The sequence below is a fragment of the Desmodus rotundus genome, chromosome 7 (genome assembly GCF_022682495.2).
Source record: "Desmodus rotundus isolate HL8 chromosome 7, HLdesRot8A.1, whole genome shotgun sequence".
NCBI classification, from domain to species: domain Eukaryota; kingdom Metazoa; phylum Chordata; class Mammalia; order Chiroptera; family Phyllostomidae; genus Desmodus; species Desmodus rotundus.
In genome coordinates this window covers 120104273-120131182 of record NC_071393.1, presented here as the reverse complement: position 1 = coordinate 120131182, position 26910 = coordinate 120104273, and the positions used below count along the sequence as shown (strand labels likewise).

Below are 26910 nucleotides of genomic sequence, written 5' to 3'. Positions count from 1 at the left end.
GACAACCAAGTGCATTCCTTAAGTTCAGCATTGCAGAAGAAGAGAACCGGCATTAATTGGTATCTCTTATATTCCAGGTATTTTGTTACACTCCACTCATCCTTCCATCTATTTATCCACCCATCAATCCATTATTTTTGCTCAAAAAATATGTTGAGTGCCTACTATGTAGTAGGCACTAATCTAGGTGTCTGCTCCAATGAAGCCTAAAATCTATTAGAAGAGGCAGATGTGAAAAGACAATTACAATATACTGAAATAAATAGCAGGATGATAATAAGTTCTGTTGCTATGAAAATATACAGGAGAGGCACATGATGCTTAAATGGGGTATCTGAAAGGAGGTAACATCTGGACTGGGTTTACTGGAAAGAGTATAAACAAGCTAGAAGAGAAAGAAGGAGAGATTGGAGTGGAGAGTGGGTTCTCAGCAGAGAAACCAGCATGTTTATGGCATAAAAGAGGAAATTAATTTTAGAATTCATGCTGATAAGCAAGTCGGCATGGCTAGAGCATTATTGGGAGGGGTGGAATAATATGAGTTGGAACTAGAAAGAAGGCAGATGCTAGCATGAAGTATGTCGTCCTAAGGAGATCATATTTTATCCGGAAGGCAAGGGGATCCTCTGGAGGATTTAAGCTAGAAGATGGCTTAATCAGATGTGCAATGCAAATGTGATTCCGACTGCATTGTGGAAACTACTGATGATGGGCAAGACTGGAGTCCAGGAAACCATTTAGGAAACTAGTAAAATAAACAAGACAACAGCAGTGATGATGGAGAGAAGTGGATTTAATAGCTATTAAGTAGGTAAAAGGTGCCAAGATGACTTATGTAAACATCACAGCAATCCTGTAAGGTAGATATTAATACCCACTTTTCAGATGTGTCTGAGAAAGGTTAAATAACTTGCTCAAGGTCATACAATAATAAACCAACAGAGACATAAAATCTTTGATGTATTTTTTTCTCACTAAACTGAGAGACCAGGCTGACAGCTTGGGGGTGGGGATGCGAGGGATCCAAGCAAACAAGGAAAAGAAAGAACTCAAAAAATAAAATGAGCATGATTTACGTACCTATGGAGTTCTTATAATGTATAAATCCTAGGGGTTGAAAATGAATAAGAAGTATTTTCTGGCAATAAGTTGCTCAGCATTGACTGAACAATTAGGAACTTAAAGCCATCATACCCTGTCTCTTGCTTTAATCTAGCAATTTTCAATCATTTTTATCTCATGGCACAGATAAACTAATTACTAAAATTCTGTGGTACACCAAAACACACACACACACATATACATACTGCTGACCTGACAAAAAATAGGTATAATGTTGATTCATTCACACGAGACAGCTATTGTTGTGTTGGCTGTTGTCATTTTTTTGACAGTCTAAGGTAAAAGAGGTCAGTGCCTCTGACTAGTCAGGAATTGCATGTTTTAAAAATTCTTGCAGCACACCAGTTGCAAATCGCTGCTTTGATCCAAAAAGTACGTTCTGGGATAGCTCTTTTATAAACTGATTAGTCTCATGATCAAGAGAAGAATCCAGGTTTTGAGTTTATCATTTTCTCTTCCTTGTTTTCATTCCATTACCTAAGCAATCTCTTGCTCTGCTTAGAGCCAGCCACTTTCACATTTCTGCAGTCCATAATGTCATTTTCCTGGAGTTGTCACTTAGCCAAATTACACATATTTAGCTCCTTTAACTTTTCTTCATAAACCATTCCTTCAATTCCCCTAATCCTGTTGCTCCTGTCTGGCCAATCCTCACTTTGTCTATACTTTGAAAGATCTATGGAAGCAAAAGATACAGGGCTCTTATTAATTCTGCTTATGCATCATGTATTCTCACCATTTTCAAGCCCTTTTTTATTACTTGGGAAATTTTGCATTAAAATAACATTATATCTCTTGAGAAGCCTGTCTACTCCAACTGTTCATTTCCCCAAGGAGATTTACATACCACCCACCTTTTCTATCCCAAAGCATAATGATGTCGAAGGAGAAGGAATGATAAGCATGATTAATATATTACTAGGCAGTAATGATCCGTTTCTAGAATTAGTTACTAGTAAGATTGTTTTTGTTGTTGTTCTTCCAAGGCAATAGGAGGATATAGGAAGAATAAAAATAAAATTTATCTGCAAGATGTTTCTAAATGGAATGCATTTATGACATTCTTATAGGGCTTATTTGTAGCTCTTTAAAAATAATTGACTATCTAATTAGAGAGATAGATCACATCAGTATAGAACACATATACAGATAAATCCTGCTTTTTTATAGCCTCCACTATCATAGATATAGAAACATACATACAGGGTGAAACTCACTTGATGCTTTAACTCTTAGGTTTTCTCTCTTCTACACATATTTCCCGCAATGGTGTCTCAGCTATGCTTGAAAATCTCCCTATTTTTACCACTTATTCAAATATTCTTCTCTAATCTCTAAACACAGAAATTTCCCATGGTATATACACACACTACACACACACAAAGTGAACACTGTTTGGAAGAATTTCTCTCTACTTGGCTGAAATACCCTGATAACATTGAGAAGAGTATAATGGGTTTAATTTTCCCTACCTTTAGGCAACTTATTGATGACCCATTCATATCTGCTTCAAGTATCTCAATGGGAAGAAAGACTTGGGAATGGCCTAGGAACCTAATTGAGAAGTCATTATGGACTCACATAGCAGCACAGATGGCCTCTCTAGAGATCCAAGTGTTAAATAGGGACTCAGCCACTGCTTGGTTTGAAACATGGCTGAAGTCCTTAAATTCCCTACCTCAATCTACCTGTCTGAGAAACATGAAGAGGTCTGATATGAAGTATGCACTCTTGCTCACCACAACAAGTAAACCACTTGCAGAGGCCCTGAAAAAAAGGCACCGACTGGAGCCTGGCAGAGTGAGAGATTGGGTGGTAGAGAAGGTAGGTAACTCACCATGGAGGCAGACTTTGAACTAAGCCTTGAGCTTATTTTTCCAGACAAAGAAAGTGGGTGGAAAAGGAAGAAAAAGAACACCAATAACAGTAGTTAACATTTATTGAGTGCTTACTATGCACAGGCACTAGTCTAAGCATTTGGAATATATGAACACATTTTTGTCCTCAATTACCCTGTGGAAATGCTGATATTGTTACTATTGTCATTTTATTTATGAAGAAACATGCTCTTCTGCTTGTTATGTGCTCCCAGGTTGAAAGAACAGCATGTCTAAAGCCATATCAGGGTGTGCCTAGAATGTTAAGAGGGAGATGAGGGAGAAAAAGAAGGCAGGGTTGGGAATCCATGGGCCTTGTAAGTATGATTCTCCCTGAAAGGTGAGACCGTGGCTGCATTCATTCAACTGTGATTTTTCTGCAGTAATAGTGTTACCTATTTAGAAAAACATTGCTGAGAGTATAAAACTCTGGAAATTTGAGTATGAAGAAAAGAGAGTATAGTCCTTTGGGGGCAGTGGAGAGCTGAGGGAAGGGGTAGGACAGAGGGTCACAGAAGGTTACTTTTCCTTGTTTTGATTTTGCCCTTAGTATGGGAAAGCCCTGGATATGTTTATAGGCTAAAAGGGATGATATCAATGGCATCAGTGGAAAATGAAGGCAATGAATGGTGTCAAAAAATCTTGGGAAGAGGCCAGAGTGGAGGGATGATGGGCACAGGGTTTTGAACAATGGGATGGAAAGATTCTCCTAAAGTGAATGCTAATGTGGATAAATTTAGAGGTAAAGGAACTGGAAGAAATACAAAATTGATGAACATTTCCTATTGAAAGAAAGTAGCACTTGAAACCCAGTGGTACAGAGGTGGAGAAAGGTTGCTGAACTAAAAGGTTGAAAGGATGCTGATGAAAAAAGTTAATGGTGAAGAGGCTAGTGATCAAGGAAAGGACAAGCTTCTAAGACCAGGTTAAAGGCATTATTCCAGTCAGGCAAAGGATAGAAACTATTTGGAATAATCTAGAAGAAATACAACAGAGGTAAAACGGAGTTGGGGGTGATAATGAGAGGCAATTTATAGACTAATGGGAACTTGCTAAAGCAGGAAAGCAAGTGGATTTAAGTGTGAGAACTGACATTGAGTTTAAGGTGTCAGGTATTTAGCAAAGACACAGGGTGAGGCCATCAAGTTGGGCCGTTGTGTGCGGGGGTCTTGTTTCTATCAGAAATCAAGCCATTATTCTCTTCTCTGAACTGATGCCGTAGCCACAAAACATGTTATCTATGACTTGTCTTTTGTGTCTTTACAACATTGTCTCACATGGACGCCAAAGTGATCTTTCAAACGCATACACATCATGGCACTCCACTAACTAGTACAGTCTAGTGTTTCGCCATTAAACTTAGTAACATCTCACTTCCTTTGCATGGCCTAACAGGCCATGTATGACCCAGCGCTTGGCCACCTTTCAGACCACATCTCCTACCATACCTCCTCTTTCTCCAGCCATATTCATCTCCTTTCAAACTCCCTCAACATGTTTCACCCTGAGGACCTTCACACTAACCATCCCCTTTGTCATAAATGTTCTTTCCTCAGACTTTACATGCCTGAGTCTTCTTATCATTCAGGTTCCAGCTTAAATGTTTCCTCCTTAGAGAGACTGCCTGTAAAGTAGCTACATATTCACCACTAACCCTGTGTAACATCCCCCTGCTTCATTTTCGTGATAGCATTTGTCAGTGTATACTGTATTTTCTTGCTAATTTATTTATGGGCAGTCTCCCCCCCGCCTGGCCCCACTCCCAGAATGTATGTTCTGTAAGAACTAGAATCACAATTACAATTTTCTGTTCTGTTTTTGTTGCAGTGTCAGAGTCTAGAAGAGTGCTCGGTCCATGGTGGAGCTCATCCCCTCACCCCACCCTCCCTTCCCATGTCTGTTGAATGATTCAGCTGAGAGGCTGGGGCCTTTAAAAGGTGGTTCACTCCGGGATTCAGAGCCAAATCCTTCATTTCATATGCAAAGGTATAATGGGATAAGAGGCTAGGATTCAAGATGAGGAAGATTAGGAAATTATATCAGCGAGCCACAGTGAGAAAACAAAACAAAGATGAGAAAGGGTACTACAGTAGCTTGGGCACCTTAAACCTGGTGCTAAGCCATTATAATTTTTTTTTCAGAAAGTCCACAGAATGATATTTGCAGAGACTGTATTATTGAGAGACATTTATAATTTAAAGTGCAAACATTTTACATACTCGGAATTAAATTGCATTGCTTTCCTCTGGTTTGCTAAAAAGATCAAGTGCAAGGTAATAAAATAAAAGCCTTGACTTTGCACAAAGCCTCTCTCTGATCTGTTTTCCTGAGGCTCTCTGGGTGATCTTACTACAAATGTAGTTTTAAGCATGAAAGACATTTTGAGATTTGAGTCTGGGAAGGAGGTTTGGGAGAATTAACACATTGCTGAGGGGCCCGTATCATGTTTAAGTTGGTTGCACGGTGTTGCTGTTCTATTAGTGATAGTGATGGGGGCACCTTCATCAAAAAGGTGCAACAATAAGTCTTCCTTTAGGAGTCAGCATGGGAGTCAAGCCACATGTGCCTTTGAGGATGAGGACCTGGGGCCTTACTAAGGAAAAGAATGGACAGCTAATAGATGCCCTTTGTCAGTTCAAATACTTCTTCAAACACCTGTTACCAAAGAAACGTCCACTGACAGCCACTAGCTGGTGAATCCTACACAGGGAAAACATGCCACTTCTCCACACTAAGAAGAATCTTCTAAGAAAGACTTTGTCTTCTGAAAGATCTAAAATAGATCATTGAAAGGTAACACAGGAAACCGAACACTCCATACCATTAAAGAAAAAGGAATCATCTGGGTAAAACACTAAAACAGGCTAAGACTGGAGTCCGCGACTGTGAAAACTACTATTCATCCAGGTCTGGGTGGAGATGCTCATTGTTATTACTAATAATTAGAACAATGATAATAAATGAATTTTATCCTAAAGCAGGAGGCACAACTGACAGTGTAGGCATGAAAGTCTTATAATAACCCAAGCCTCAGCTGCGCCTAGGCAGTGGGAGTGGGAGGAACTAGGGAAAAGAATTACAATTAAAAAGAAATTGACATGTATGAATTGAATCAGGCACATTATCTCCGGCTCCTGGTGCAGAGTTTTTATTAAAATTAAATAGAGAGGCTAATTAGACTGTAGTAAAACTACCGAACTCCACAATTTCCACCAAGCAAGGGGGGGAAAAGCCAAGGCAATGCATGAGAAAATAAGAAGCAGCAATTTTCCTATTACTGGTCTCTGGTTCCTCGTATTCCGCTGAAGACACAGGTGGGAGAAACACAGGATGGCTGTAAAGTCTGGAAACCAAGACGCATAGACACAATGAATGGTTTCTTGACATTACAGTATATGACAGTTTCTGTGACACCAGTGACATGGCATCCATGACAACTGTATGATCTGTTCAATGGGTACGGTCACGCACTAGCAAACATAGCTGAAATTGTGACAAACACAGCGTCTTAATACATTTCCATCAACTCTTTCACATGTGTCTGTGAGGCTTTGGCTGAAATCATCTGTCTCTGATTTCCCCTGAGGAAGCCTGCACCTCCTCAAGGGCATTCACAATGGGAGGACTTGAAGCCCATTTTACGTGATCATGACATTCAATCTAGCTTTGGAAACTTTCACTCAACCAGTTCCATTCAACCACTCTGGGTCTGTGTGGAGATGCTCATTATTATCACTAATACTTAGAACAATGATAATAAATTAATTTAATCCTAATAATAACGGGACAGTGCTTCATTGTGTTGAAAACCCTTTGTGTGGCCTTCTGCTGGCGCTTGAAGTGTGGGCATTCACCGGCCACTTAACGTGGTCGAAGCTGATCAGACGTTAGATCCAAACCGTGGACCAAACACTGAGAAACATGATATGGAATGGTTTTTATAGGAAGGCCTTTGCATAGGCTGCTCACTTTGCTTGGAACACTTCTCCTCGTCCTGTTTTGCCTACCTAACTTCTCATCCTGAGCAGCACGGCTCCTCCACTGGACCCTCAAAAAGTATCTTCCTAGATCAGAACATTAGATTAGGTCCTCTTCTGCTGTCTTAGCCGCCTGTCCTCCTCCATTGTACTTGTCATGACTGCGATTAAATAATCACTTGTGAAACTGGTCGTTTTATGCCTTCTTCCCATGTTCTTACTTTTCCATGAGCTTACTTTACCAGTAAGCTCCATGAAGACAAGCACCTCTGTCTTATTCACTCTTCCATCTCCTTTCAGATCCTTCCAGGCAGTAAGCAGTAGGCAGTAGCCATTAATCGTTTACTGGGCAATTAATCACCCCCCCCTTTAATTCCTACCACCATCTTAAATTCAATTAAATGCGGGAAAAGACTACAAAGACCCACTTTGCTAATGCTGCTTCTGCCTCACAAACAAAATAAACAATATAGATTTGCCAGAATCTCCATAGTCCTTTAAAGGACAAGTGAATCCACCCACCACCTGGATCTCTCTCTCTTTCCAGGGAGTTTTGGGGGAAGGCTGGGAGATTTGGCAGAGGCCTTGTTCATTTGTCAAATCATTACTTTGGCCTCATTTACAGAGCTCTTTAGGACACAACATGACTTAACTGCACCAGACGACAAAGCCATCTCTGATATTTTCTAACATAATCGCTTTTCATTGTACATTGCAAAGGAAAACGTCTCTTGAATTTGAAAAGGATGCTGAGATGGGAAAAATGTTTACAACAGAATAAAGAAGAAAACTCTCTTACAAAAATACCCAATATGTTTGGGAAGAAAACAGAAGAATTTAGCTCATGGAAAATGAAGGAGGGAAGGAGGAAGGGAGGGAGGGAGGCAGAAAGAGAGAGAGAGAGAAAGAGAGAGAGGGAGAGAGAGCTTAGTTTTCCTCCTATCAGTGACATGATTGACATTGCTTTACGTATGTGATTTACATATCCCTCTAATTACTATGCATATTACTGGTTAAAACAACAACAAAAATAAGTTGTCTAAACATTCACGCCACCCCCCAAAATAAAAACATGAATCTCCCAATAGGTGTTGGAGTCAAAAGAACACTTCATAGGTGCTTTCTGTGTGGCTCTGAGAGTAAATTCTGCTGTTTATCCTCTTTCTTCTTCAAATATTTTGATCTAATGCAGAGCCTCCAGCGATCTTTGTTTTCTGATTAGAAACGCTGATAGAAATAGTTCCCTACAGAAAAAGCCTTGGGGACATCCTCACCAACTCCACTCAAATTTCCCCTGAAACCTCCTGTTTCCGATTTACTCACACTGGCCTCCAATCATCTCCTCTCCAATAGATATAACCTTTGGCTCATACTTAGTATAATTATTGAAACAAGTTGTAATTCTAGTATATATATCCATATATACAACATTAATTCACTGATTTTTTTTGTGGGGGTGTATCTCTGTTCTTAGAATGTATAATTGGACAATAAGTATGTGAGGGTAATTCTTTTTCTACAGCACCTACCAAGGAGCACACATGGAGTGAAATTAATAAATATATTCCAGTGATAAAGCTGAAGGCAGTTGAGAGCCAAGTGAACAGACTTTATCACCAAACACTGCATGTCAAAACTCAATGGCACGCAAACCCACCAACATCTCACAGCATAAAAATTTGACAGCGACAATTCTAGTCGAAGATTTACCCTTCTCAAAAATATAAGCATCTGGCATGAAGCAAAAGACTGTGCTACATTCATTTCTGGAAGCAAAATATTCAATGCATTTATAAATATTATTTAATTCATATTCTTTTTGAGGTGTTTAGAGAATGAGTATTAGCGCAAAAGTAACAAAACAAAACAAAACACCCCCCCCCCCAAAAAAAAAACACATAGAGGCCCTTGAGGGAAACAAAAAAAGAAGTAAATGTTTTACTTTGATATACAGAAGAAGTTAGTAATACAATAATTCTTACTGGAATGTTGCATTGATAGTTTTACATACACACACAGATAATACTCAAAGCTCCACACACCATGTGCGACTCTCAAAACTCCATGCTTTTCTGCATTTAGGTTATTTATTTATTTATTTATTTATTGCATATGTGTGTGTTGTATAAGCTTGGTGATAGCTTGACGAACAAATCATATCACAATCAGGACGCCAACATAGGGCAGCTGAAGTAACAACAATGGTACAAAACATGAGCGTGAGACTTAAAGGGCAGTAGCTTGAGGTTCTGGAGACCCAAGTTGTAAGTGCTACTGTGAGGTCTATTGATAAGAAGTTCAGATTCCAGAGGAGAAAAACAAAACAAAACAACAGCAGGTGTATTGTAAGAACTGGGCGTCAAACAGTTACCTCAACAAGTGCCACATTGGATGTCTGAAGACAGTGGACAAATGCCTTCTAGAAGGACCTAGAAGTCCTTCCCAGGCTGATTACTCATCAAGGAGGAGGGTGTATAAAACATCCTTCAGACAGACTAAGTCTCGGTGGTTGTATTTTGTACCCACCCTTCTCAGGAAACTGCAGGAGGATTCCAACCTTAAGAATGAGGGAGTAAACTTAGAAAGACAAAGCTGAGAGTCTAACATAACAGTGAATCCTGAGATTTCCCAGAATGAGGAGCAAGGAACATCCAGGATGACAGCTACAAGGCAGGCCCACAGAGCACCCAGGTCAGGCGGAGCAGAGCAGAAGATTCTGGCAGGGGTGTCTCAAAGAACAAATTGGACATGATAGACTCCCTGTGTGTGTATGTTGAGGGGAATTTTTAGCTATGATACTGATAGGTGGTGAGAAGAAAAAGCTAATGAGATAATGTGGGCATTTATTAACAAGTAGTTGCAGGAGAAAGGAAATATAATCATAACAATGTTATGTCAAGGGCAGGCATTCAATCCACTGTTTTCCTTGTTGTACCCTCGGTCCCTAGAATACTGTCTAGCACATTCTCAGCACGCAGTGAAGATTGTGGCATAAATGAGTGCATGTATGACCTTGCATTTTTCTCAATAGATGAACGTCATAATAATGTAAATTCAAATTACTGATTCAATCAAAATGTGACAATTTTATGGGGAAACTGGAGATAATAAAGTGTGTGTGTGTGTGTGTGTTTATAGATAGGAGGGTCGAGAAAAGTCAATCCTTTTCTTCCAGAGTCAGAAGTTATGAGTTAATATGTAAAAATGCAAAGTTAGGAAATAAAGCATGATATTAGAAATATGGAGGGAAATGTCTGAAAAAGCATCTGAAAGGGTACAAGTGAGGAGCAACTCTACAAGGCATGGTGAGGTGGAGAAAGAGGCTTCTCCACTTTTGTTGATGTCTACACATTTTCTCTTAGGCCTATAGATACTGTCTTAAGTTGGGTTTCTCAGGGAACAAACTCTGAGATCTAGTTTTGTGCATGGGAAGTTTTGGGGGAGTGCCAATCAGATTTCAGGAAGAGGAGGAATTGCAACATAACAAAGACCTCAGCTGACCCCAACACTCACAGGGAACTCTTGAGCTGGGAGGCCGTTCCCAGTCATCCAGAGAAGGGGCTGGATCTTTATATATCCCCCCAACCCATCCACTACTCATCAGACATGGGCCAGCCCCAGGAATGCACTTGACCTTGGTTAAGGTAGCTTCTTTAATCAGGGGCAGTTCAGCTAACACTCCCAGCAGCTGACATAACTGTCCCTCTCCCCTAGAGGTGGATCTGGGTGCCATGTGAGGTTTTAAGCTATGCAAGCATATTATTTAGGTGAAAATAAATTAAAACATGAAATTAATGCATGTTTTTTTTTGTTTAAATTTAAGAAGACCAATAAGCAATTTGCCCCTGGATATACAGCCTTGAATGATGAAACCAGAACTTGAAACCAGGTTGGCCTGGCATGCGGCTCAACAATTAGATGGTCTCTGAGATTCTTCCAAAGTTAACTTTCCATGAGACTATAATTTCAAACCAATAAACAAAATATTTGCAATAAATATCATAAATGTAGTCCTTGAGACCAAAATGTGTTTTAAATGCAATCATTTTATTGTTCTGTGGTTTACTGTTGCTATTTTTTAGCCATAAAGACATTGTTTACAGTTGAAACTTGTCTTTTTTGACTAGAAATTAAAGACTTTATTCTTAGCATTGACCTGTATAAACATAAATGGCTGTTGTCTGGGCAACTGTAAGAACAGATCAGTGTGCACAAGTTTCTGTAGAAAACTGACCTAAATATGAGTCTTCTCAGATGTAGAAAGTATTTAAGAACCCTACCAGACTGTGTTCCTTCAGAGAGAAATGTATGTATTTCATTTTTTGTTTTCCCAAAGCCTGGCACTCCTGAGGCACCAGGGTTTACAGAATAGGATGTATGCTCTGAGAGAAAAAACAGGGTTTCTGTCTGTTTTGTATACTCCTGTAGCCCAGGTGATTAGGTCAGTGCCTGGATCATATCAGGTACTCAATTTACTCAAATATTTGTTAAGTGACTACAAAATCCAACTACAATGAAGTTAAAGGTGGGCACCACCGATTTATAGCTTTTTCAACTTTGGGAACACAGCACTTTCTAAATCAGATTAAACTCTCTATCTAGATTATAAATTTGACATTTTATCAGTAGACACATGTGCCATGATAATGTTTTGATTATGGTCCCATCTTTCCAACAAGGACCACTGCTGTGTACTCCTCCTGAAGGACGGAGCTGTAAATCACTTAGAAATCGCCCTTTCTTTGAATGAGAAATAGGAGAGAATCAGACACTGGTTTATATACCACATACATAGAGAATTTTTTTAAAAGTAAGCCCTTTCAAAAACTTGAAATCAACCAGGATATAAAGGCAATTATACTATGATAGTAACAAAGCAACAGAATTATTCTGTCCAGTCCGTTGCATAAGTGGTCACGAATAACATTTGCATAAGTTATATCCTATTGATTCTTGCAGACAGAGGCTCAATAAAGACAAAAGAACACATGAAAAATAAATGCATGGAGGGGCACAGAGGACACAGAAGGAAGCATCTATTATAATTGGCTTTAAAATGAAAACGACACATATAATAAAACAAACCAACAAGCAAAAATATATGACAACAAAAACAAAACCCCATCCAGGTCAGTTCTGTTTAGTAAAAAAGTGCCTGTTCCTATCTTTGTCCTTGCTCTGAAATCTGCTTTTAAATGTCATCCCCTTCCCCTTGCCAATAGATCAAGCATTCTCTAACAGGATAGATACGGCAGTAAGAACTAATAATGATAATAATAATAATAATGAGAAATGGCCTCGGGGATATATTTCATGTGTCTTCCTCTCTCCTTGTCTTTCTTCAGCAGAATAGCATCCCAGCCAGTGGGCATTAATCATCAGAACAGCAGCTCTGAGATAAAGGCTGGGTGAAATTTCATGGTGCATTATAGTGTGAGTCGTGGTGCATGGATATGTGTCTCTCTCGGTATCTGGGAGGAGGAAGTGGAAGGAGAGGAGAAAAATCTGTCATTTTATATATTTATACTGCTCAAGATGGTCTGGACTGGTTCCCCATTGTTACTGGGAATTAAAATCATTCACATCCTTCTGCTTTCATTGGAAGTCACCTCTCAAAAAGGGGGATAAATGTTATGACAAGTTAAATTCTACCTAATTTTCCCCATCTGTCCCTGGGGTATGCAGCAGGGTAAGGGAAAGGATGAAGGGAAAAGTGGAACCAGAACCAGGACTGTCTGATGGGATACATTTTTCTTTGCAAATCTTCAGTTGGATATCTCCTCTTTCACTTACGTAATGCTTTGGATTAACAAGATTTCCTGTCTTGAAGAGCCCTGCACTAAATTTGGGGAGACCATTTGGAAGAGATAGGTAAACAGATGCTACAGCTACTCAGCAGGAACTGTTCCATAAAAGGAGGTCACTTAATGCAGCATGACATCATCTAGGAGTTGCTGAAAATGCACAATCTCAGGCCCTCCCTGAGAACCAAATCACAATTCGCAATCTGTGCTTTAATGAAGTCATCCAGGTGATCTCTATACATATCACGGTTTAAGAGGCACCATTTTAGATAATACATGCAAATACACATGATCTTTCTCTCTCTCAAGCCCCCTCCCTCTGGCTTCCCTCCCTCCTTCTCTCTCTCTCCCCCCCCCCAACACACCATCAGATGGAATGAAAGACAGAAGGGGCTGCACTGTAGATGCAAGTCCAAGTAATTCCCTCAAGGAATGGCTAGCCACCACAGATACGGCGTGCATTTACTTCTGCAGCCACTTCATCCCCGGATGAAGGGGGAAAAAACAAGGAGAATCTTACCTTCTCCATTTAGCTAACAGAACAAACTCTCTAGACAATCCAAGGCATTAATTAGAAGGTTTCAAAAAGCAGGGCTATCATAACAGCCTTACTGTGTTTCTAATTTTTACAATCATTCAAACACGCACTAGAAAGGTATGAAAGCACATCCCACCCCTCCTACCGCCGCCCTGTCAGAGACAGAATGGAAAATCCATCTTGAAGCCTGGCTAGCAATGATTGCTGCTGCAAGTCATTTCCCCGTTGTATATAAATAGAAAGAAAAAGATGTATTTTAAGAAAAAAAATGGAATCAATTCTTGGTCCTCAGTTTAAACTGGAATCATTGATTCTTTTCGATGATTCAAGAGACATTTATTAAGTAGTTTATCTTCTACATAGAGATGGTCATTGTGAAATCCCTTCTGACAGCTTTCAGCAAGAATGGAGATATATAAAGAACTCATTATTTTAATTAGATCAAAGAGATTCTGTCCACTTCTCTCAACCTTAGACATCCCATCCATGAAACGGGCAAATAGTTCTTACAGTGACATAATTACAAAGTATTTCTACTTGCTCTCATCTCGTCTCTCCTCAACTTTCCTTCTCTTTCCTCCCTTCTAATTCATTTATACATCTATTTGATTGTCATTATATGTGAAAGGCACCTCGTTAGCTACTGCTTAGAATGACAAATATATCAGGCATAATATGGATCTACTCTTACACTCATTAGATGAGGAAAGCATGGAGACCCACAGAAGCTAGTTGCCATGTCCAAGGTCAAATGACTAATTAGCAACTAAATAAAAAATTAAATTTAGGTGCTAAGGAGACCTAGATTAGAATCTAACCTGAAACAATACAATAGCAACAACAATAACAATAACCATTCATTAGGTCACACCAATTTAAACCCTGGGCTTATATTATCTTAACCTATCCATGAAATTGGTGTTTTATTCTCTGGATTTCAGATAAAACTGAGCTCCAAAAAGCAATTTAGCCAAAATCCCACATCTGGTAAATGAAGGTCTGTTTACAGTCATGATTTTAACCACTTCTGGATCCATGAGTGAAGTCTCCCAATGCCTGCTTTGCTGCGCTCTTTCCCTCACCCCAGGCTGCTTTCTCACAGCTGTCTTTGTCTACCTTGGACATGAATAATGTTGACCCCTCGGCAGATCAGCCTGCATGTACTCAGTACAGTTTTTCTTTTCTTTAACAAACATTTATTGAGCCCCACTTTGTGTCAGGCACTGTTCTAGGCCCTGAAGGTAGAATGAGGAACCACACAGAGATTACTCCTGCTCTCAGTCTAGTAGTTTCTCAGAATATCTTCCATCATGTTCTGTCAAAAGATCATGAAGAAAATAGGAAACTACAGAGCCAGCTGAATCATAGGATTGTGACCAGGAGTAAATGGGTTCACACAACATGCTCGCCCATGAGAGAAAAACAAAAGACATAAATGAAGGCAGGTAGAAGACTCCCACCAACCTACCAACACATGTATGACCAGGTAAATGAGCCTCAAGATAGTTTCCTATCCACACCAGTAGATAGAAGCAGTAGGCCATAAAAAATAATTTTATTTGCTTATATTTAAAGGTAGGCTTCAGGAAAATTAAGAATTAAGCAATTTGGGAAAGGAATAAAGAGAAAAAATACAGAGAAAAATTGATGATATAGCATTTCCAAAAGTGCTTTGAAAGCTCTCAGTGCTAGAAGCAGCCCTTGCAACTATGATGATAAATAACTCCTAAGGAAAGTGAGTTAAGGACCAGAAGCCAACTAGAACTACCTGCCCCAGCAGAGACAAGGAGCCATCTCTGGAACTCCTTATTCTTAAGGCCAGGATTCAAGAGCAGCCAAACCATGCTGATGACTATCCCCACTGGAAAGCTCCACCACAGAGCAGGCCTCTGGGGGCCAGGATGCTTGGAAGTGAGATTCAACCTGTGAGTATTCAGAGGGGTGTGTTCTCCCTGAGAAGGTGCTGGTGGATAGCTGCTCATTCATTTGTTTTGACCAATATCAACTAGGGTGTATTCTGCGCTACTGTGCTCTTATAGTTTGACACAAAGATCATGCCATCCTAGATCTCACATTCTAGTAAATAGCAACAATAAACCAATAAATATGTGATAAAATGTCAGGTATGGGTAACTGCTATGAGGAACAACAAAGCAGGAAGTGATAGAGAGAGCTGTTTTATAAAGCATGGTTGGGGAGGGTCTCTCTGCAAGGCAGAAACCTGGATAAAGTTAGGGAGTAAGTCCTGAAAATAGCTGCTTCAGGCAGAGGGAATAGCAGTGAAAAGATACAGACTTACTTGATATATTCAATCAGGATTGGGACTAATGAGGCACTTACCTAAGGTGTAAGTAACATCGAGGAGGGTGCCCCAAAACTCAGTTATCAATATAAATAATATTTTATTGCAGTATTTAAAAATCAATATCAATGCAAAAAATCTGTGATTAAAAAAACATCGACACTTATATACAGACAGGATTGGACTCTGCAATTGTGTAACCTATGTTACTTACCTCTTCCTTGTCCTGGTCCTACATTTAAGGAAGTTCAGAAGACCTGTGTACCTAAATCAGTATGCTTGAAACTAGCACAGAGAGATAGTGAAGAGAAGATCCATATAGTCCATGGTAAGAACTTTGGCTTTAGACTTAGCCAAGGAGTCTGTGAGGTGACTGGAGAAAACACTGGGAGCTCTAAAAATATTTGCAGACCTCTAAAAGTATTTGTGGGCCTCCATGGTGAGTAGCCAAGAGCTGACTCCACTTTCCTCCCAGCTGTTCAGGTGGCTCAAAATAAGATCCAGCACTTGATCAGTAGTTCTGGTGGGAATTCCACCCTAGAAGTACTACAACCCAATTAGAAGGGTAGATTCGCAGCTTCCCCAAGCAACTTGCAGATTTCCAGCCTGTCTGAACAAGGACCTTCTCAGAGGACCCTGTTGAAGCGGCTAAACTCAGCTGTGGGAAATGCTGATCTCGTCCACCCAAATTAAAGTAGTGTGGAGGGGATGAAAAGAAACCACACTGCATTCTCTTCCCTGGCTTATTTGTACTGTCAACTTGGAAGTCGAAGTAAACACATCAAGCTCCTTTTTTAAATTCTTTTTTTAAAGAACAGTGAAACTCCAGAGAGAAAATGTCACTGAAGAGTCTTACCAGGTAATGAGTAAATTACAGTCCAATTTCCTTTTCCCAAAATTATTCTCTGAGAGGGGAAGAGAAAGTACCTGTGTGAGGGTAAGGAGGAGACAAGATATTTCTTAGCGGGCAGCGGAAGTCTGATTATTCTGACAAAGCGTCAGTGCCTTCCCCAGTTATGAGGCATGGCAGAAAGGAACACGCCCTGGAGCCGCACATTGTATAAGGCTGTTGATCAATATTAGTTGAGCCCTGATCCTAAAAATAAACTCCCCCTGGAGGTTCTGTTGTTTAATGGTAAAAGCAAGGGACTGAAAACTCTGTGAACTCCTTGTCCCATTTCTATGAAGCTGATGGCGTCAGGGAATTGATGGAGGTGCCCAGAGGGGATAATTCTCTGGGTAAGTAGAACTGTTCCTGATACAACATGGTCTATATCCCATTAGAGTGTGGTATTTGGGATAAGGTAGATTTATTTTGTATCTCAAGTCAAGACAGTTTGATTACTCAGAGAACCTTGGGAAAATTCAGTGTTCTAGTCAAAGTGTCAACATACCATTCATTGATAGCAACATGATGTAAAATGGGAGACTTATTTGTTTAGTCAAATCATATGAACTTGCTGATATTTGACCAGTCTGCTCTTCAAAAATGGCAGTTGCACATGCTTCACCCTGTGTATGATAACTGTTCAGCAAAGTCAATTTAGAAAATAAAAGAATCTCCCACGGAAATCACGTCTAATTGGTAAGTTCAGGGATCTGGTCCAATCTTGGACCCTGAGAGGAAGTTTTGGAATATTGTGCATTTGTGTGGGTGTAGACAAAATTGTTCTTCTTGTACTTATCCAACCATACACAGGAAAGCTAAGTTCTATGAAGTTCTGTGAATTCTGGAAGAGTCTCTTGGGTTGACGTGGTTTCCTAATGTCTCTCTTTAGCACTTAGTGAAAACTCATGGGAAAAACCACACATGGTCATGTTTATTCCTCACAACAAGTCTAGGGAAAAGATACTGTTGTTCTTATTTTACAGATAATGAAACAAAGGTTTAGAGAAGCTAAGCAACCTACCCAGAGATGCACACCCAAGTAACTGGAAGAACACAGCTAAGCCCAATGCAGACATTCTGGCTATAGTGCACTCTCCCCTTCAACACACTGGCACTCTACCTGGAATGTGCAGCCTGAAGGATCAACTTTGTAACAAAAAGTCTTGCTTTGTTTTGTTTTGCAATCATCAGTATCAAGGCTGGAGTGTGCTTCTTACTATCCTCAGCCCCAGACTGAAAGCAGACCGGCAGAGGACTTTCCATACAGGTAGTGTTACAAAGCTTGACAATTTTTGGCTTCCTTCTGGAATTTTTAAAGGTAGTTCAATTCGACCACCAAATTTATGAGTTTGAGATAAGAATCAAATTGCACAAAGTTCTCAAGTCTTTCATTTCTACTGTCTATTAGGATAGTTCTGACCCAGGCTGAGGTGATTTTCTAGGCAGCACTGGCCAATGTCAAAGTGACTTTATCAGTGCCCAACACACACACAAACAAATGGTCACGATCAGTGTCCTGTTAATAGCTTATAAATGACTCCAAATGGTGATTTGCGCAGAATATATGAGTTCTTTCTTTCATGAGAACAAATTGGTCTGGAGGCTTCAGGTCAGAGAACACACATTATTCTCGAAACTGTTTCCTTTGGGCCCTTTTCTCTATCACAGGAACATTCTGGTCTTGATGGCTGAAAGTTATCACTAAAAGACTCTTGTTTCTCACTTTTGCCTTCTTTACTATATAAGAAAAAGGAATTTGAGTGTAGACTGAGTTAAATTTTTCTATTTTAGAAGCTGACCTATCAGTGCCATGATAGTAACCCACAGATTTTGGGAACAGCTGTAATATAAAAGAAATGCCTGCCCAGTTGTTGGGCATCCCTGGTGTTAAGACCCAATGGGAACCCAATCCAGTTCTCTCCCATTTTGCGGGGTGGCAAGGGGTGGGCACAGGTTCAGGCCAAGACTCCCAGAACCTGGATCTCTCGTCTTTCACAAATCCCTCTTCTGCTCTCTCGCTGTTCTAGTTGGACTTGGCTATCTCCACCAGGAATTATCATTTCTGACTTTGACAATTTAGCTCCTGACATTCAACCACCTGGGATTTGTTCTTCTCACCATGTAGCCAATTGTACTCATCACCATTTGTAAGTCACTTCCTCATATTGACAGATCATGTCAAGCCTTCTTGTCCTCTCTAGCTTGTAAGCTCCCTGATGACAAAGATCGTGAATTCCTCTTCTTTGTAACCCTGAAAATATGTGTGGGTAGACATATTTCATAGCAGAACATAATCTCCAAGACCCATAGAACTCCAGCTTTTTTTGAAAATGGAAGAGAAAGTTAAAGATGGGTAATGGGCCATCAGAGACTTGAGATCTTAGAGACTTTTATTTGCTAGCACTAATTTCAGCCTTCAAACTCTAACCCTCCTTCAAATCCCTATCCCTGCAAAACTCCACTCCAAACTAGAGATACACCAATCAATACAGACAACCCCATTTCCTGAGGTAGATTCTTGCTTGCAAGGGTATTGACGCGCATACCAGATATTGGATATAGAATATCATGATAGGTTTAAAACACGTTCAGTCTTACTTTTCATGATATGCTTGTTGTAAATATTTAATTTATATTAATTTAGTTATCCTCACAACACCACATGCTATAAGAACTAGTAGTGCTTTTTTCCCAGGCCTTACTCCTGCAATTTTACAATGTGGTAAACTTAGGTTGGGTGCAAATTCTTGCTACTCCCCCCATTGAGAAATGAGGCTTCTGCTTCCTTCCAAGAAATTGAGAAATGTCTGTGAATGCTTTGAGCAGTAGAGATGATGGACATGACACTATGACAATCTCTAGGCCCAGACTTTAAGAAACTGGCAATCTCTGCTTCCTATTTCCTAGAAAACTCTCTCTGGGAGCTCTGGGCCTCCATGGAAGATGTCCTACTGAGAAACCACACGGAAAGTCATGGAGACTACATGGAGAGGGAAATAGACCCAGCTGAGTACAGTGTTTCCCATTCATCCACCCAAGCAAAGGCACAAGGCATGTGAGTGACATCAGACCTTCCAGATTAGAGCAGACACTGAGCAACTCCAGTCAACTACACGTAGGGCAGAAAAATTGCCTTGCTGAGCCCTGCCCAAATTCTGACCCCCCAAATTGTGAGACAGACACTAAGTGTAATGGGAAAGTTGGTTTCACAGCTGTAGTTAACTAGAGGTTACATGATTTGCCCAGGGACAGCTAGGCATATGAAAAAATACCAAACAAACTAGATTTTAAACCCAGGCACATCTGATTCCGAGTACATCCATCTAATCACTCTGCTGTAGCCTTACCACTGACGGGGGGTGGGGGATTGTCTAAAGCACACTGATCATTCTGGAGGGAAAACCTTCCACAAGCCATGCCACTTGTAGCTGTTGGATGATGATGAGGTACGTAATAAAGCCTATCTTGTTTTCTGATTTATTCCAAAAGTACTTACTTGAGCACCTTCTCAGTGCCAGACTCTTACTTGAGAATTATCATCCAGCCACCTGCTTTCTCTATCTTATTATCGTTATTATTTTTCTTACTCAGGGAGCACCTAGAGACATCCTTCTTAAATAGGGTGAAGACCTGATGCTTGGGAACCATGGATGTTAGTAATTCAACAGAGACCATGAAATCCACACGTCTTCTGATAATACCAAACAGCATTATCAGAAGGGGCAAAGCACTAGCTCCTCCCAGGGCTTGCAGCGCTCACAGGAGAGCCATATCAATTCAAAAACTTTTTGTTCCCATTGACACAGTTAATGGTGGCACTGACAGCACTTTGCAGCTTTCTTTTGATTGAAAATCAACACTATCCAAGGCCTATGAGAAACAAATTACTCAAATTATGTTTTCTTAACATACGTTTTAAGAAGGAACCAGTGGATTTTCGAACAACCAGGTTTTTATACTTTCCAATTCACATCCTTATTCTATTTCTCTTGGGAGAGCTTCATTTTAGGACAATCCTGCTCCATCAATGTTATCAGAGCAAAGGGGGACAGAACAGAGTATTGTTGAGAAAAGTGAGTGATGAGCCTGATGAATGTGAAATTCAGTCTTTGCCGATTCCTTTTTCCCCTTTCTGAAGTATTGCCTGGAGATCAAAGCTTTATGGGTCCACTTTATCCAGGAAAATTCACTAGGTTACACAGGGCGTACTAGAGCTTCTGAGATGGATCTCCTTCATCCAAAGTCTACAATAGGCTTGATGCAGTCTATAGAATGTGCTTGAAATCAGAATAGGCTTGCAGACAAGGCAGGCCATTGAGTTTTGAAAGAGGCCACGACAGAATTCTTATGGCTTCTTGGCAAGAACAAAAATATCTAAAACCATTGGAATAAAGTTATTTCCCCTAGCTAGTCTTTCAAAGAACATGGGGCTTTTTTTATACCTCATCTCAGTCTAATTCAATTCTGCTAGTCCATTGGCTTTCCTCCAAGAGCATGTATTTACACACCTTTAAAAACAAAAAGCATCAACAGATTTACAACTCATTTTTATAGCCTTGGTGGAAGCAAAAGGGAAAACATGTAGATGTAATCCAATTATTACTGGACTCAGAGGAAAAGAAACACACACCAGACAGGAGGCTGGTACAGGGCATCTTCCAGCTGCCCATGTCCTCCAAAATGAGAGCAGGTTCTATGATATTTAGGGTCATGATCACTGGCAAGACTTTGGCACTTTGTACCCTACATTTCTCCAGAAGCTCTGGCTCTCTCACCATGTGGGATTTCTCACCCAATCTGCTCCCATTTATGCCTCTGCTGAAAGAGGGAGAGCCAAAAACCAGTAATTACCATGGCTTAGTCCCTGGATCTGGTGTATCATTAAATCCTCCTAAGGTCAGTGACAATTTGGCCTTGAAAGAGACTATAGGACCAGCCATTGCTATGAAGAAAAAGCCATTTTCTCCTCTGCTTCCCACAGAGTTAGTGGAATGTAGTCTGACAGAAACAAAACAAGTCTGCCAAGACCTGTGCAGACAGAACTATGCTTTCACCCACAATAAATAGATCGGCTCTTGAGCTATAGAGAGTCATAATAGAAATATCTATTGCCTTTTATCTTCTTTGCAGTGAGTAGAGTGAAGTGTCAAGAGTTATTGCTTTAATATCAGAGAAAAAGCTATTTTTTTGAGCATCTGTATAGGTATGCATGAAACAGCACGTGGAACTATGAGACTGTTATGCTAACCAGGTTCTTGTAGCCTTTCTGAAACGTAAAATGGGCCTGATAATATCAACAGTGCGTGCAGCTTGAAATCATGCCCGTGGGGTCATGGAAGAGCTGTCTGGACATTTTTGCTCAAATAAAAGGAAAGAGGAAGACAATGTATTTACCTTTACCTAATTCACATACACTTAGTTCAGGAGAATGAGAACATGTGGGGGTTTATTGATTATGGGCTTTAAGTTTAAAATGCCCCCTGAAGTCAATGGAAGGGTGGTATTAAAGACTCCATTGAGTCCCTGGATAATGTCTTAAAACTAAGAAACGGAAAGGAAAGTACTGGTTTCTGCTGAATTTTCTACAAACACTAACTAGGCTAGGGGTAATTTCCCCACAAGCAATTGGAACGTCTTATTTTATGTCAGAGCATTTAAGGCTAATAATTCGATTAACCTTCTACCCCCTACTAACTAGATTTATGAAATGCCAAGGGAGTCAGCAAAGCATTAAGTTTTAGCTTGAGTATAATTACTTTTAAGGGAGAAAAAAAAACAAAAAACATTACCACAAAATAAGGATTTCCTAGATAGCTAAATTCAGAACTTCAAATTTTCTAATGCAATTAGGATCTTGGTCAAATATAAAGGAAACAGCATGGACAAAAAATAACATGTAATTAATCAACACTGAATATCAAATATAAAGACTGCATTTAATCAGGATTAGTTGAACCTGTAGCTTCAATTGCCCTTGATTTAATGCTACCCATTGGCTTCACATATGAACAACTCATGTTCCAGCAAAGCCACTGAGTAGATGTGCACAGAATTGAAATAGGATATAGTCTTTCCTGTGATAACAAATTTTCCTTTCTCCTTTTTTTCTTTTTGTTATTGAAAAGAAAGGTAATAAAATAAGAGGAAAGAGCATTTTATACTAAGGGTGTTGTGCGTTGCTCATTTTGAATAATAAATATAGGAATAATAACCCATGAATGCACATGAGATTTTGTAACTTCTTCAGCAGGGATTTTGTCTTTCTCCATTCCTGGGTCTTATTACTATGAGTATCTGCAGGCATCCTTCCTGTAAGCATAGTAATTCAGACTCTCTCACTATGTAACAGCCCTGACCATAAGAACAATGTCTCAAAGACAAAAAAGCAAAATCAATTAACAGTTGGAGAAAGGCTTACCTGAATGCTGGCTGTTGAGCGATTCTTGCGGGTTGTGGTGGTAGCCATTGTGGTGGTGGTTTCCATGACAGTTGTGGACATTTCTGGTGGCATGGCAGTCGTCTGTGTTGTTCCCAGAATTGATGGGACTTCTCCCACCAGCCGGACACTTCCATTGATTTTAATATTGGGGTTGTTCTCAGCCGCCATGTTCAGTACTTTCAAACCATCATAATAGAGCCCAGAGAGCTGGCCTTGGAAGAGGCGTCCTTTGTCCTTTCCACCAATGGCTATTTGCGCCTGGGTGTTGAAGATGGTTAACTGCCGGCCTAGTGGGTTGGGTGGAGGAAACATCATTATTTCTATACATTTTTCTCTTTTTGACTTGCCTGGTCTGAATGAACCAGGTATAAAAATAGGTTTCCTTGAGTAATTGAAGGGGAGAAAATTAGATAATAAGAGTTCAATGCAGATATTGGCAAGTAACATTTCACTGTGTTTATCTCTTCCACTGTCTAGCTGAATGTCCTAGATAATCTGAGTAATAGAGTCTCTATTCCTTTATTGTGAGGAAGGAGAGAGAACCTTGGCTCAGTGATGAATAGCACTGCAGTCTTCTCAGTTAAGTAGTTGTAGACAACAGAAAGAAACCCCTAAATTAGTTGATGATAACAATAAATTAAAAATACCTATTGCACTGATTTGTAACCTACAAAGTAACATTACAACAACTAAAAAGAGTTATATATGGAAAAGAAAAACTTTGTGAGGCACTCAGAACACTGAGTTTAAAAACTAGGTCTGATGATTATATTAAATTAACTGAAATTAAATTGAATTCCAATTAAGAGATTTGTATTCATTGCATACTTATAAAAATGAATATTTAGTAACCAAACACCATATTTCCTAGGAATCATTATAGTACATAATATTCTATCAATACTTGCTGTTTAATTAACATCATGACAAATAAATTCTTATCTCTATTAATGTTGAGGTGAGGAGATTATAGTCACAAACTAAATCTCTCCCTAAAATATGAAAAATAAGTGGGCATTGATAATGCTCCTGGGGTGGGGGGAAGAAGAGGGTGTCATTCCAAATCAATGTATTTTACAAGGGGGGATGGGTATTGGTAAAAAGAAGCAATACATAAAAGTTATTAAAATGATATCGAGATATGTTAATGGGTTGAAGAATATCAGTAGCTCACCTTACTTGAAGAACCATTTATACTTTGGTGAGTAGAAAATTCTCAGAATGAAATCATGGCAGAATAGAGTTTAGAATAGTGTAACTCAAAGTATCTTCTTCCCAATTACATCTAGATCTTTCCCAGAAGAAAACCAAATAGCTTTGTAAACTTTCTATGCTATTATTTCTCCAGATTACTCCCTTATGCTTTTTTATATAGAGAAGGGGGAAAAACTTACTAATGGAATTAAATACACTTTTTTCAACTTTTTCTCCAGTTTAGTCAGTGATCAAACAATGCTCCACTCATTCTTAATCTAATCCTCTGAAATATTTTAGCTATAAATGACTGAGAACAATCAATGCTGTTATTCTCACCTGCTTAATAAAAGGGAGTATATTTTTAAAAGATTGATTTTGCTCCACGATCTCTAATATGAATAGAAACTAACTGTGATATTTGAGCTCTTAACCTCTAACACCGTTACATGGTCTTTTAAGTCTATATATTCTGATTAGTTCTATCCTTGCATTTCTGGTGTATAACGTGGAATACCTTCTCAATGTGTCATAATGGATGAAATGGAAGAGGCAGGAAGAGGAAAACACATCTGCGCAGAGGGAACTCTTTATTCAAGAGTCAACTCTACTCACTGAGTAACTCTTGAGGGCATATCAGTCAATATGATTTATAAATAATATGCCTTGGGAATCTTTGAGTACTGCAGTATGAGGAGTTGGTCAGAGAATTTTGTTATAGTGAAAAGGATCTGCACTCTATAAAAATATCTGGAGCATGTAAATGCCATCTGCTGGCCTTAATGGGAACAGAGTTTCCCAGATCCTAAGGCTGCAATCGAAATAGATCTAACAGATTTCCACTATTTTCCCACTAATTCTTTCAGGGCCCTGTGCATATACATCATTGCTGTGTTTTGGCCTCTCATTTCTCATACAACACTCAGCACAAAGTTTAAAGCACAATAGCACTGGAGCTCATCTTTACTGCTTATTTATTTACTTTTGGCAACTTTTCCCAAGAGGCCTAAGCTTACTACAAAGGAAATGCAATGATGGAAAGGCAGAATAAATATGCCCTCAACCTCACATAGGCATTTGGGGCAGCTTAAGCTAATAAATAAGAACAAGGTGCATAATAGGAGATTCCTAGGACTAAAATTCAGTACCTGAACTCAAACAGCCCCAATACCAAGCCACAGCTTCCATTCATACAACTGTTGGCCATAATGTTTACTCATCTCCTTTTTTTGCATTTAGTACAGTACTGATGATCATCAGTCAATGACTGTGATTATAGTTAGATCATGATACTGTTTTGAATATTCCTGGAAGTATTTCATATCCATAATGGTCCCTTCAATTTTCCTGGTGATATATATTATTCTGCCAATGCTTACAAATACAAAGAGGGTCAAGGAGGATTGAAATGCAGCAGGAATTACACTGGCTAGAAGTTATATATCTCTTTTATTCCAGTTGTCATAGTTCACTCCATAAAGTGGCCTTAGTTTGTTCAAGACCGACCCAAGCATGGAGAAAGGAAAGACATTTCCTGGGCTGAAAGATTAAGCCACTGCTCCACTTCTGGTGATCGCTGCTTTCTCAGAAAGATCTGACTAATCAGTTCTTGAGATTAAGACACTGGTTGGGTAAAACAGGGAAAAGGATGTCAATGTTTCAATTCTCCATCATGCCATAGGAAATATTCAAAGTTTTGTTTGCTCCTCTCTTTTATGGTCTATTACTTGCTAGATATTCTTTTATTGAATTCCAAGTCCCTTTCCTAGCCTTGGATTAGGTGGTTAGTAATAAGACTGGTCATCACCAAAGTAAGAGTGGGATAATCTCAGTTTCCTATCTCTTCCTCTGATCAATTTATCTTTCTCAGCTAAGCAGGAGTAAGTGAACAAGCAAGAAAGACCCATCATTACACTCTCACTCTGAAAGAGAGTAGGACTGATGAAAAGTGTTATCATTTGCCCAAGCTTTCTCCAAATCAGTGCCAGTCTCATTGTCTCATTATGATCAATGATTTGTGTATGTGTAATCATGATATCTATATTTATATCCCAATTTGAGAATTGTTCTATTATCAATAATAAAAAGTGGTTATAGCACAAGTACAGAACTCGTAACAGGTTACTTTTTGTTTTGCTTTGGGTGTCCATGCTCTTGGAACTCATTAATTATTACCTCATCTAGACATCAAGTTCACCTACTGCTCAAGTGAAATCTTTGCATGTCTCCAGTCAGTGTTGCAAAAGACTAATTAATTAAACCTCAGAACACCCCTGGGGGACAGGCAGTATTATTTATCCTCTCCTCTGATGGGAAATCTGAGATATAGAGAGGTAAGTGGATTGTCTAAGGTCAGGAAGTAAGTCAATAGTAGACAGCCAGAAAACAGACTGGGGGAGGCTGTGCCCGAGACCTCTTCCCCAATGACAGAAATCACTGCCAAGAGGCAGTTCAAGTACTTCCTGACACATCTGCCTAGTCACCCTTCTGCCTTTACCCTATTTCACTAGTTATCTTTACACGGCTTGTTTTGTTTTGTTTTGTTTTGCTTTGGTATGTATCTTCCATTTCTTTTGAAGGAAAAGTTAGCTAGACAGAGGAAGGGGTAAAGCGACAGAATGAATAGATGTTACTCACCCAAATTACAAAACACGTAATTTCAGTTAAAATAGTGTAGAGGAAGAAACCTTCCAATTTGCAAATAATTCATTTCAATATCACATGCACATATATAAACTCGTACATATTTGATTAGGAAACTAGAATGC

The 26910-nt window shown here is 39.5% G+C and overlaps 1 protein-coding gene across 1 annotated transcript in view; it reads right to left on the bottom strand.

The window, feature by feature from the left end:
* Nucleotides 1-26910, bottom strand: part of NRXN3 (neurexin 3) — a 1484332-nt gene that overhangs the window by 117114 nt on the left and 1340308 nt on the right. Inside the window, 1 exon segment of the mRNA XM_045201758.2 lies at nucleotides 22928-23235. Coding sequence (XP_045057693.2) covers nucleotides 22928-23235 — 308 coding nt within the window.